Raw genomic sequence first — 13,769 nt, 5'->3', positions numbered from 1 at the left:
CTGTATTTTTTTAAATAAAGAGCAGCAATGTTTGTGAAAATATGAATTGTAAAATATGCATTTGAAGTAAACAATGTGTCACATTCCATCAAAAGGAGGTGAAAAGGACTGCCATTAACAGAACTAATAATGAGGAGCAACGGGAGATGCAAATTTCGATACTCAAAACACTTTAATCAGAGAATGTGTTTAACAACACCCATAAAAGCACAGATGAGGCTTCCACCTTCTGAATGAATAACTAAAGAAAGTTAACATTGCTGTGTAATGGTAATGCAAACATGCCATGCCAGAATAGCTACAGCATTTTAACATATAGTATATCCATAGACCACAATACATATCTAAACTCTGTTTGCTCAGTATGCATATAAGGGATGCAGTAGACAGAAAGGCAGGAAGATATTTTAGCAGATAGAAGCACTTCTCAAACGTGGAGTCAAGTAACAGTGGTGGTATGTGTGTCTTTTGTCGTAAGTGGCAGATGGTGGAATAAATTTGTGCAGGGGCGCAGCTTCTGGGGGGGCAAACTGAAGCAGCACTTATCTATTACACTGTGCCTTTGACATCTATCTATTATACAGTGCCTTTCACATCTACTTATGTATCTATTGTACAGTGTCTTTCACGTCTATCTATTACATAGTGCCTTTCACATCTATCTATCAATTATATAGTGCCTTTCATATCTGTCTGTCTTGTCATTCCACATGCTCTCGTGGTCCTCATCATAGTGTCAATGCATATCTTGGCCTGTCCTGTACCAGACCGATCGGAGAAATCCACCATGCTGCCCAATCTGATGCCAGCTTTCCCATTTCAACTGTGCTCCAAACTTCAGTCTGTGACATCTGTAAGCCCCTTATTCATCCCATAATTTGCCCTATTGATGTAGAAAGGAACAGCTACACCTGCCACCCAAATTTTATACTAGACCTGTGTCTACATTGCCAAATCCTCTGCCAACTTGCACTGTTCCTCATTCTGCCAAAACCCACACCATAATGCCCACACCCCCATTTCCATAATCTTCCAATAACGTGCACTTCTGTCTGTGCTATAACACATCCATAGCATAAGTCAATCCAATTTTTCTCAAGTCTTGTATCCCAGTTTATCATTTACCACACCTATAGTGTCATTTCCACCTTAATTGTATTTGACACTTGCTGCCAGTCTGCCCAGTTCTATGCAAGTTTGCTAGGCTTGCCACGCCTGGGCAAACATTCACATTGTAAGATCCACAGACTTTCACATCTTAAAACATAACTCACCCCTCAACCTGCCTTGTCCTACACCCACAAGACACGTCCAACCAAAAAGTTATTCTCCCTTTACTATCAGGATACCTATATTTCCCTGAACATAAATTTTGCCTTCCTTTCCTTCAGGCCTGAAAATTTCTCAATTACTTTCTGATTAAATTGAATCATTTCACTAAGCTTTCCAAAAAACTTAGCTGCATAGTATTGTCTAGAGCTGTGTTTCACAACCTTTTTTTCTGTGTAAGCACACATTTTGTAACCAAAATCATCCCAAAGCACACCACTCTTCTACTACCCACAAACACATTATATCTCATCTGTTATTCTGGAGAGGATGTGTCGATTTTCACCTCTTTCTTGTGCCTTCTAATGCCAGTCCTGTAGCATTTATCTATCTATTCAGCAATACTATGCTTGCCAAAAAAATTTTGCCTCATGCTATTATCAAGATGACTGTGGCTGCTTTCATGCCGCTGCAATATTCAGAAAGATGTTTTAGATCTTGTACCCCTGTCATTGTTCACAGCGCTTCAGTACAACACTTTGAAACAGCAAACAGAAGAAGCAAAAAAAGGCATTACTTATACCACACCCTGTTAGCCAACTCCATTTGTCACAACAAGATGTGGAAAAAGTCCAGGTGTAAGCTCATCCTCGATTACTTGCCCGCTCACTGAATTCTTAAGTCAGGTCGGTCCAGTCCAAGTTCCTTTATCTGCTTTTTTACTTCGAGTGAAAGATTTATGAAGGGGTGTTTCATTAAAGAAATTACAGAATTTTCTTTGAATTCTAAAGTTCCATTTGAAGTTGCCATCTCCTAAGTTGTGCTCGCTCACCAGTAGTTACGTAATGTTAAAGGCAGGTGTGAACTGTGAACCATTGACATCAATATGACTTAGTGCAATGATGATTTTCCAATCACATTAGATTAAAAAAATCCTAAAACAATACTAATTCACTGCCAATAAATGTGGGAGTGTCCTGCGTCCACAGAAAAATCTGAAAGCATGCAATTAAAGGGCAGCCTCAGGTCACCTGCTTGCCAAAAGATCATGAACTTACATAGACTTGTTTGGCAAAAACTACACTTCACAATGTCACAAAACAGAGGCAAGTATATTTATGTAAATGCTTAAATCACATGCTTTTATTTGGAACTGAATACAGAAAATGAAAAATACAAAATACAAGCAATGATAATGGAAGTAAGTACTTATTCAAATTAATTGCTAGTTGCTCTTGAATTGATGATTGTGTTCTCACAGGATTATTGCACAGCCTCTGATTTTAATATTATGCCTGAATCCTTGCTAAGCAGTTGACATGATTGTCAGGCCACACACTGCTTCTTTTCTATTAGAAATTTAAGGGTTTCTACAGTGGGAAGTGAAACCTGGAGTAAAGAACCCAGGAGGATGAGCAACTGTACAAAACAGCATTTTCTGACCCTGATCCTGTTTACCCATCTGTGCTGGATTTCATGACAATGAAGCTTTTAATCCCTACATCACTTGGTGAATCAAAATGGAGAATTTCTGAAGTCCCATCTTCAGTTGCTCTTTATTGTTTCTTCACTAGCACATGGAATATAATCTACTTTAAGTAATCTATGACATTCTAGTATACTGACATAGCTTAATAATGATGTTGATGTACAGACTTTGTTCATTATTTTTTTCAAGATGTAAACTGCATGGTATTCATCACAAAAGGGGAGAACTGAAGAATATGCTAATTGAAATAATAGCCAACAGTTCAACTACAGTACATTACTTTAGACAATTGTAAAAAGAATATAGAAAGATGCCAGTATTTCAAGGCCCTATTATGTCCATAAAAGAATGGCTTTCTTACTGCCACTTGCCCTGTCAAACCTGCAGCACAAAGTCTTGTCTTCACAGTAGAAACTGACACTTGCTTTTATTAACCACTGTTAAGCTATGCTTGAAGCTGTTGTGCTGTGAGGAACCTATCACGCAAGTTGGTGACTCTCAGAATCTTGTCTTCTGATTAGGTTGTGACTTTGGGTCTGCCAGATCTCTTCATATCAGAGTTTTTTCCAGTTTCCAATTGCCTTTAGATTGTGTAGGACAGCATGCTCACTGACACCTTCATTTGTTTTTCAATTTCTCTAAATATAAGGTCTGCACTTCCTTGTGTAATAATGATCTGTCTCATTCCATTTGTTAATTGTGATTTTATTGCCGTTATCACTGGAGTATTGTCCAAATAGTACTTAAGAGGGTGTAGTAACACAGTCTGTTCCAACTCTGCTTTAAGACAGACAGGGGGTTTTTAAGTAATCAACAGAAGTTGGGACACCTGTGCAAATTGTTTGCTTCAACTTGCAAGGCTTAATTTACTTTAATTGCTGCAGAACATTTGTTAGGTTGTAACCTATTAGTTGTTCCATGAAGAAGGCCCATTTGTAATATTCTGATATTGCTTGTTAACCTAAACTTTAAATTTATATCTTGGGCAGATAACTGCTTACGTTTTCACCATTTTAGGTCATTCGTTGCATTTTAGCTGATTAAATTTGAAGAAAAAGTGGAAAAACGGAGGTGTTCTAAAACTTTACACCAGTAGTGTAAAGTCTGAGTTTTAACTTATAAAATGTAAATGCAAAAAATGACTTATTATTTATGTTTTTGAGAGCCATGGCAGTTTGTAATGTTTTATGCTTAGAAAAATTGTCAGTGTGTATGTGTATGGTCATTGTTACATTATGTCAATTGAATTTGCCCATGTCTGTTAATTGTACACCTGATTTGTTACAGCATCTTCATTTGAGACCAATGACCAATCCCGTCATCTGGTTATCAACAACAGTGGTCCATCTATTGAGTCTGTTAATGATAGTTGCAGTTCTTACCTTGTAAGTTTTGTTTTACTTACAGTTTTAACATGAATGTGCTGGTGCTTATATTTTTAATCATGAAAGACTAGTTTTAATAACCTGATGTATATAGCTTAATTCATGCCAGAAATCTGCAGTGAATTCAAAATTAAATATTAGCCAGGAATTAAATACCATATACAACCATTATATATACAGTGGAACCTCAGTTCACGAACGTCTCTGAACACGTACAAATCGGGTTACGACCAAAAAGTTCGCCAAACTTTTGCATCTGTTCACGACCACACACTCGGTATACGAACAAGCCAGTTTCCCTTTCGGTTTGTGCGTGCCGATGATTTCTGCACTTGTTCAGTCTCTCCCTGTGCATTCCCTGTGCAGCGAGAGAGAGAGAGACACAAACACAAACACACACAAGCGCGCGAGCGAGAGAGAGACACACACAAGAGAGAGAGAGCGAGCGAGAGAGAGGGCTGGCCTGGCTTGTTTTTAAAGAGACTGATTCGAGCATTGTTTTAACTTCGTTGTATTTAATGAAGACTTTTTTCTATTGGATTTTAACCTTCACTTCACTTCTGTTTACAGCGATCGGTTCGTAGCGTGCATTGTTGCAATGTTACTTTTCTTGGTTGTTTATTAAATTACGGATTTTTCAAATGTTCGTTTTTTTTCCCTGTGCTTAAAACTCATTAAAAAAAGTTTTTTTAGCGAGCGGTTCGTAGCGCTATAGCGTGAACTTTTGCAATGTTAGTTTTCTCTGTTGTTCAAGGTTTTCTCAGTGTTATTCAATGTGTTTACATTTAGTTTACTATTACGCTGTGCATTCTATGGTGTAATTAACTATATTTGTGCTTAAAAATCTTTAAAAAAATATATATTTACATACAGTTCGTACGGTCTGGAACGGATTAATTGTATTTACATACAATCCTATGGGGGAAATTACTTCAGGTCATGACCAAATCGGGTTACGACCAGAGTTTTGGAGCGATTTACGGTCGTGACCCGAGGTTCCACTGTATATGTGTGTGTGAGTATACTTTAATGCATAAAATGTTTCAAGGCAGTTTTACTGTTCATTTATTCTTTAGGAAAATCAATAAGTCTTTTGTTTTTCTTCTTAATAATTTACAGAGAGCAAAAGGTCCTGTTGCTCGTTCAGACAGCGGTGACTCTGAAGATAACTATGTCCCAATGAACCCAGGCTCTTCTTCCTCCCCATTTAATGCCTCATCAGACAACCCAAACAATGTCTATATTCCAATGAGTCCTGGTCCACATCATTTTGATTTTCCGGGGTTCTCTGCAACTTTGCCTGCTCGGAAAGGAAGCACCACCTCTTTGTGCCTTCGACCTGGACGGCTGAGTGATATAACACCACCCCCTGTCAATCGTAACCTCAAGCCTGACAGAAAATGTAAGTTTCTTGTATTTTTCCTGAATTGCGCCCTATCTATCTATCTATCTATCTATCTATCTATCTATCTATCTATCTATCTGTCTGTCTGTCTGTCTGTCTGTCTGTCTGTCTGTCTGTCTGTCTGTCTGTCTGTCTAATTCAATAATACTGTAATAACAATAGATAGGTGTTTATTTTTGCAGAGTCTGTGGTGATTATCTAGTTGCCTGGGTTGGGGGGGGGGTTTCCTCATAAGACTCTTGTGCGACCTCAAACCGTTTATTACAGTCTAGAGTGTAAGTGGCTCTACTCTTCTACTCATATTTCTGCATTTCTCTCCCTGCCAAAGAGGTGTGAGCAAACAAACGTATGTAGGAAACTAGCCCATTGTGCTACAATCTAATTCTTTTAGCCTCTGCATAAAACTTGTACATAAAAGCATATTTTGTCACTGAAAGTCTGAAGCTGCATACTGACTTTTATGGCTATCTTAAATTTAATACTAAATGTAACCACAATTTCCAATCTGAAAATACAAGGAGGAGGAGGAGATTGGGAGCATGCGCTGATTACAGTGCATTGTGACACCAAGGACCAGACAAAATGCATTAGTGGATCTGGAAGCTTGTGGCTTCTCATTACAGCACTCGGTTATAAGCTGTTGCCACTAAACAGGTGTTAACAAGATTGGAAAAATTCTTGTGACCAGTCTAGTATCAGCAAAAGGACAAACAACTATTACACTGTTCTCTAGCCAGAAGGAAATCCACTTGTGCTACTCTTGGATCTGATAGTCTCAATTACAGAGCCCTAGCTTGGTCTTTTCTGGCATAGCTGAGTAGTGTGTTCCCTTAGTAAGTTCCCTTTTGGAAAATATGAAGTAGCATTTTAGGTTAGAAATCATGAGGTGCTATATAGACCTTTCATACAATACTGTAATGATTAATTATCCAAGATACTATTATACATTCCAGATATCCCCTGCCTTCACAGATTTGTCACAACTGAATTACTCGTTTATCCCAGTGAATTCAACCAGTTTACCGAATCTCATGACATGTTTCAGGACGGATGTGTTCCATCAAGTTCAAGAGTTCTGAGCAGTGGTTCACAATACATCCCTCAATAAGATAATCCCTCAATAAAATATGTCTTACCATCCTTGCTGAGGAAAAAATGGCTGAGATTCTCTCCATCTTTTCTGAGCTCTTGAATGACACTTTTTAATTCTCCATGAGTCCACCAGAAAGTCATTGTGCTTGGCTTTGTGTTGTCCTGTCCCATTTTTTTTTTTTTTTTTATCTTTTATTGAATTTATTAAAAACATATAACATTCCATACAATCAAGTCAAAGCTTAACAAAACTAAATTCAAATCAACCCCCACCCATGAGAAAGAGAGGAAGGCCAACAGCCAGAGTAAAACTATTGAGAGTAGTAAAGAGAGATACTATATAAATACTTATTCTAAAATATTATTGATTAGGTCCTGCTAGAAATAGGTGGGAGCTTAGAAAAATTGGGCAGATTTTGTTTAACAAAGTTTCTGATTTGGAGATAGTGGAAAAATTGTGTTGATGGGTGACTAAATTTGGAGTGTAATTGTTCATAGGATGCAAGGACATTATTTATATACAAATCTCTAAATGATTTAATCCCATTCGTTCGTCATGTCCCATTTCTGACACTTCTCTTTAGACACCCATCAAACTGCCTCCTATCCTTGGTAGCACCTGTCAGTCAACACAGTCTATCAGGGTTTATTTTAAAAGCTTACTGAAAATTTAAAAGAAATTTAAAATTAAATTAACAAAAAACTTGATCACCACCAAAAGGTTTCTTGTCTGTTTTTGTTGACATCTTTTAAGTTTTCTTATGTTAAGCTTTAGTTGAGATCTATATTTAAGTTGCATTATCTTATAAGTTACAGGGTACAGGTTATAGTTTGGACCTGTTTGCCTCCCATGCCTTCCCAACTGTAAGGCAGAATAAAGATAGAGTCTCTACTCCAAAATGTAAGTGTATTTACATATTAGCTTGTAGGCTATAAGGATAGAGCCTTCCATTATCTATTTAACTATGTGTAGTAAGTAAACTATGTAAAGCCAAACATTTGAATATAATTATCCAAGCACTTACAAATCTAATGTGAATTAATTTAGTAAGAATGGCTTTTACAGCATGCAAGTCCTTCTTCTTTATTGGATGGCTTTGAATCATTTATAAAAAGACAAGATTCTCCTGAAATCAATGAGGAATGTGGTTTATGTGGCCTAAAATAATTGCTAAATGTAGCTGAATAAATTCATATTTTCTGCTATAACCCCAGCATTACATTGCATACCCACATTTTTCACTTACATTAACACAGTTCAATCAAAGGATGCCTTCACCAAAAAAGAAGCCTTACACAGCACCTTAAATCATGTAGCCTACATTTTGGTATGCAGTAAACGGTGCATTATACATATCTAACCAGTGATGGAAACACAAAAGAAGTAGCTTATGGCTTGGGATGGAAACAATAAGTATAGGCTACAAAATTTTTCATCACAACCAGTCTGCAGTATCACCAGTTGTATTACTGAAATCACTATAAATTACAAAATCAAACTTGAAAGAATCTAATGTTTTTTCTTATTTGGTGTGTGGCTACTATTTTTTTTTCTTGAAGCACTCTATCAAGTAAGCTGTCTGGATAGTGAATGCAGGTCCTAGGTTTGCTACAGTGAGAGGCACAGATGCATTTCTTCTGCAGCTCCAAATACTCACTTCTGAGCTTGTGCTTTCTGTAGATTTTAATTCAACAAATGTTTTCCTAGCTAGTGCATTTCAGGCTGCTGTGCTAGCTGCCGCTGTTTTCATGCTACTGTTTGGATGTTCCATGTCTCAAGGGGAAACTTTCCATTGTCATGGTTGCAACAGATTTTCACTTATTGCCTTATGGACGATGAGCCCTAATGTTGGTTCCACATTGCTTCTTTAAACACTAACCAGACAAACATCAATCCCACTAGTCTGAGTCCAGGAGTGGATTTTATTATTTATTTTCCACGCAAGGTTTATTTTTTCAACAGAGGAAACAAAGCTTTTTTCTCATACCCCTGTGTTAATTTCCTAATAGCAAAATTATCAGAACCATGAAGTTATGAGCAGCATAAATCAAAATGATTCCTTGGTCACATAAGCCTGCCACCATGGCAAGGACATGTTAAAAATTATAAACACTTTTTGTTCACAAGCCTCCTTCCTGCGTAATTTTACTTATAATGTTTTGTTAAGGGTGATAAAGTATCATAGCTGTTAGTCTTTTCTTCAACAAAGTACTTGATTAAGTTCACAACCCAGTTGGTATCAGTGTGAAGTCAAATGGGGACTCTGAATTGGTCCATGATAAGTAGCAATGGATTTAGAGAGCCATCCAAGGTTGATTCCTGTCCTGTACTTGGTGTGTCCAGAATGGATTCTGGACCCCCATAATCTCATAGTGGATAAAGTGATTAAAAAATGGGTGAATGGATAGATTTTTTTTAACATGTTTAGGAGTGTGTGAGGTGGATTCCACTTTTCAGTTTTAACATATGCCATTATGTTTGATTTAGCAAAGCCAACTCCTCTGGATTTAAGGAATAGCTCCGTCATCGATGAACTTCCATTTAAGTCTCCTGTTACAAAGTCCTGGTCCAGACCAATGTAAGTGTTATTTCCTCTTCTGTAAAGCATTGCATTTATTAATATGCAGAAATGAAGGCTTTTGGCTATACTTTTTATGGACACTTAGAAAATCAGGGGCCACTGACCATAATTCTGAGAAACTTTACAATGGCAGCACATTTTTAAACTAGGCATACTGCATTGTGCTATAGATGTGTCATTTAGAAAAAAACATACTTGTTTAACTGCTTGTTGTATAATTATCAAAGAGTTAAATATTTTTAATATAAAAGGAGTTTATACCATTCCAGCAGCAATGATCTCAGATAAGCAGAAAAATTAACTGTATGGTCAAGTTATATGTTAGGACATTACTGAGGAATGTGATATTTCAAGCAAAATGCAGTAAGTGAAGAGAAAACAAATGCAATAATGGATTTCCTATACAGAGAGCCTAAACATTCAAAGTGCAGCATGGTGGTAAGGTGCTTACACCTGCTGCCTTAGAAGACTGGGTCAAAGATAAAAAGTTTTAAATGGATGGATAAAGTGTGTAAATGTAAAACAGTTTATAACATAGTACTGTGCAGAGAGGTGGCTCAGTGATTAACACTGCTGCCTCACAGCTCCAAAAGTCTGGGTTCAGTGTGTGGAGTTTTCATTTTCCCCAGTATCTATAGGAATATTTACCTGGATTCTTCAGTTTCAGTACCTGTGTGTGTCTTAGGGTTAGTGGGCATCCTAAATTAGCTTGGTGTGAATGTGCATGGGTGTGTATACACTAGTATGCTGCACAATGTCCAGGATATTTTCCTGCCTTGTACTGCATTTCACCCCATAACCCAAAATGGATATGTGGGTATGAAAAATGAATGAATGTGAATAGCCATTAGAACATTAGAACACTCTAGACAAGAACAGGCCATTCAGCCCAACAAAGCTCGCCAGTCCTATCTTAGTTCTTCCAAAAAACATTGTCGAGTTTAGAAAGTCCCCAACTTCTTACTGTCTACCACACTACTTGGTAGCTTATTCCAAGTGTCTATCGTTCTTTGTGTAAAGAAAAACTTCCTAATGTTTGTATGAAATTTTCCCTTAACAAGTTTCCAACTGTGTCCCTGTGTTCTTGATGAACTCATTTTAAAATAACAGTCTCGATCCACTGTACTAATTCCCTTCAAAATTTTAAACACTTCAATCATGTCACCTCTTAATCTTCTTTTGCTTAAACTGTGTAGGCTGAACTCTTTAAATCTTTCCTCATAACTCATCCCCTGTAGCCCTGGAATCAGCCTAGTCTCTCTTCTCTGGACATTTTCTTGTGCTGCTATGTCCTTTTTGTAGCCTGGAGACCAAAACTGCACACATTACTCCAGATGAAGCCTCACTAGTGCATTATAAAGGTTGAGCAGAACCTCCTTGGACTTGTACTCCACACATCGTGCTATATAACCTGTTAGCCTTCTTAATGGCTTCTGAACACTGTCAGGAAGTCGATAGCTTAGAGTCCACTATGACTCCTATGCTGTACAACACACTTGAAGACATCTCTAGGTTTACTGGACTTTGCATTACAGCTCCCATAACTCTTACTATATAACTTGCCAGCTAATTTTATACTTGGTGTTTGTGATTAGAAAAGGTTCATGGGCCACCATGTTTTAAAAGTAATTACATATAGGTCTGATCGCAATCTTATTATTTGGGTGGTTACCTACTAGTTAATGCATGTGGTTGGTCTGCCAGTCAGCAAATATTCACCACACCCTCTCGGTTGCAAGAAGCAGATCAAAGACATGCTATACAGTACAAAGAGTACACGACACGTGTTCCACCATATTGGGGCAAATCAGATATACGCAGCTTTGCTTCCCCTTATGGGAATCGAACTTTGAGAGCCTCAGATGTTGCGCCACAGTGGCTGGATCGCTTACTTGACAGGGTGAAGATCGGAATATTACATCCATAGGACTGAATCACAATCTGATAATTGGGTGGCTACCTACCAGGTAATGCTTGTGGTTGGCTGGCCAGTCGGCAATCATCTGCCACGCCTTGCATGGTATTGGAGACTATCCTATATCACCATTGTAGTTCATAAGGTTTATATCAGTGCTGCCATAAACCTGATGTACCACAGAGTACAGCTACCTTGTCCACTGTACTATGCAGAAAGTGTTTATTCATGGCTTATGGTTCTCACTATCTTTCAGAGCATATCCAGCTGGGCGTTTGTTTGTCTAGCAAGTCCTTTGATATATGTTACTTTCTGAAGCCATTCTGTTTTAGATTTTTACAAGTTACAAAATATTTGGTACTGTTTGTCTCAGAGCCAACTTTTGCACAGCAGTGAACATACAGTATGAACACACCAAACACTGCAGAACAACTGACCGCAGCAATCAGCAACACTTAAATAATGTGTTCTGATAGGCTATAGTGGCTGTGAAAAAAGTACAGCATACCATTTACCGCCACTAAAGTCTATGTCACATTAAACAACTTTTCCAGTAATTTTCAGTTGTAGCCTTTGTTTATGTAATCATAGCGAGTCGGAGGCAGTCAGTGGCACACTTCTACGAAGCTGGTAGTGTAATGTGACATTCCTAATGACTAACACCAACTAGTCAGCAGGTTTTACTTTGTCTTTAGTCATGGGGCGGGCTCTGTGTGCATGAGAACTGACAACCAATGAATTCTTATTCAGCAGTACAATGCATAGAATGCAATGATGACGAATAAGGAATGCGCATGTTTTGGACCTCACAAATAGAGGAGAAACTCGTCTGTCTGATGTTGCATGTTTTACTTAACTAAAACAGAATGGAAAAAAGATCAGAGACTGTGCTGAAGTTACTGCAGCTATAAACCCACTGTATAGCTCCTTTAGGCAGCACCGTATGTCATAAAAATTGTCTTTTGGTGAGTAAATGTGACATGAGCTATGATTTACAGTTGTGTAATTTGACATGGTGCAGTAACTACATGGCAAATCTGACATACCCCGCAACTAGAAGCTGCGTAATGTGACATTGGCTTAAGTTCTGTATGTATGTTATTGGCGGCTGTACCTTGAAATGCTGAAGAATGGTTCACTTATTTAATGACTATAGCTACCTTCTTACTAACAATTTTCAGATTCCCTGATGTCACTGAAGATAACAGAATATGATTGCTGTTATTAATTTGGAAGACAACTGAGAACACAAAAGCTCCTACTGTTTGTGTATAGCACATGTTTTGCTGCTTTGTTAGTACCAAAGTATTCCTGCATTTTCAGAAGAAAAGCATGTGTTTAGTAAAGAACTCAAATTATCAAAACAAAAATATCTAATTCTGCAAAGTAGAGCTTATTGTGTAGTTTTCAATAAGTGATCAGTTCATAGTTTTTTGAATATGGACATGTGTGATTTGCATTTAGTACTCTTAAACTCTGAATATTCCTTTAACTTGAGAGTTGTATAAATTACATAAAAATTAATGTAAAGTATCCAGAAAATTTTTGTTTTCTCTGAGGCAATGCGGCACAGTGGTTCACCCTGATAACCCTTGGCTCAAGAGTTCAGACACTGTCTCTGTGGAGATTGCATTAGAGACCTGCAAAGGACCCTTTCGTGCTCTTTCAAAAAAATGTTGTTCTGTTCATCCACAAAACCAGCTTCAGTCCTATCTACTCCTGTCCAGAGCACAAAAAGTTTTATTCCACTCTTGTCCATGAAACATTTCTTCCACCTAGTCGGTGGTTGATTAGCTTTGCTTTTATTCTGTCTGTTCATGACAGCACATTTCAGGGGATTGCATAAGGCCTTTTTTAGCTTATGAAATAAATTAAATGCATGTTTGGGTCACTCTGTCACTGCTGAGGAGAAGACATTTGAGAGAAGTATGTTAAATGTGTGTGCATTGTGGTTACAATAAATCTTGTGAACCCACACAGGGCAGTTACTATGTTTGCTTTGTAGTCAGTGACAAAATTATTATGAAGACAAGTGAATATCTGCATTTTCACGGGAAGGGTGCATCCCTTTAAAATGTTAGACAGCATGAGGAGTGTGACCTTTTAATTAAAATTTCAGATAATGAATGGAAGCAGCTATTCTTTATCAACTTATGAGAACTATGGTTTAACTCCTCACAAAATTATATATCTTACATATTTATTTTGACTTACATAATTCAAAATGTATCTGGGTAAAAAATCTTAATTGTAAATGCTGCAATCATAGCACTGGCGTCTCTGGATCACATACTGTGGGAATGCCGTCTGCTAAGACCTTATTGAAATAAAAAGTATTTTCACTTTCCTTTCAAATAGCCTTGTTGTACAATAATTCTTAATTCACTATCCGTGCAATTCAGTATAATACCAGAATGGGATTTCATTGTGCTGTGAATAATCAGTTGGGGCAGCTTACAACACATTTCCAACACATTGCCTTATGCTGCTCAAATGGAAGTCTCCTAACTCACAAACCGTGAAACAGTGGAAAAAGACTTATTTTATTTAAAATTATTTTTATGGAAAACTGTTCATAACATCTTTAAAATCACTACTGTTCTAAGTTAAGCATGCTGAATTTCTGTTAACC

General features: G+C 37.5%; 1 protein-coding gene across 1 annotated transcript in view; it reads left to right on the top strand.

The window, feature by feature from the left end:
- gab2 (GRB2-associated binding protein 2) overlaps positions 1-13,769 on the top strand; it is a 225,731-nt gene that overhangs the window by 196,219 nt on the left and 15,743 nt on the right. The window contains exons 5-7 of the mRNA XM_028800303.2: positions 4,046-4,143; positions 5,263-5,545; positions 9,129-9,219. Of these exons, the coding sequence (XP_028656136.2) occupies positions 4,046-4,143; positions 5,263-5,545; positions 9,129-9,219 (472 nt within the window). The remainder of the gene's footprint in view (positions 1-4,045; positions 4,144-5,262; positions 5,546-9,128; positions 9,220-13,769) is intronic.

This window comes from Erpetoichthys calabaricus, chromosome 4 (assembly GCF_900747795.2).
Source record: "Erpetoichthys calabaricus chromosome 4, fErpCal1.3, whole genome shotgun sequence".
Lineage (NCBI taxonomy): Eukaryota > Metazoa > Chordata > Cladistia > Polypteriformes > Polypteridae > Erpetoichthys > Erpetoichthys calabaricus.
The sequence above is the reverse complement of the archived record's forward strand: the minus strand, read 5'-3'. Positions and strand labels throughout refer to the sequence as shown.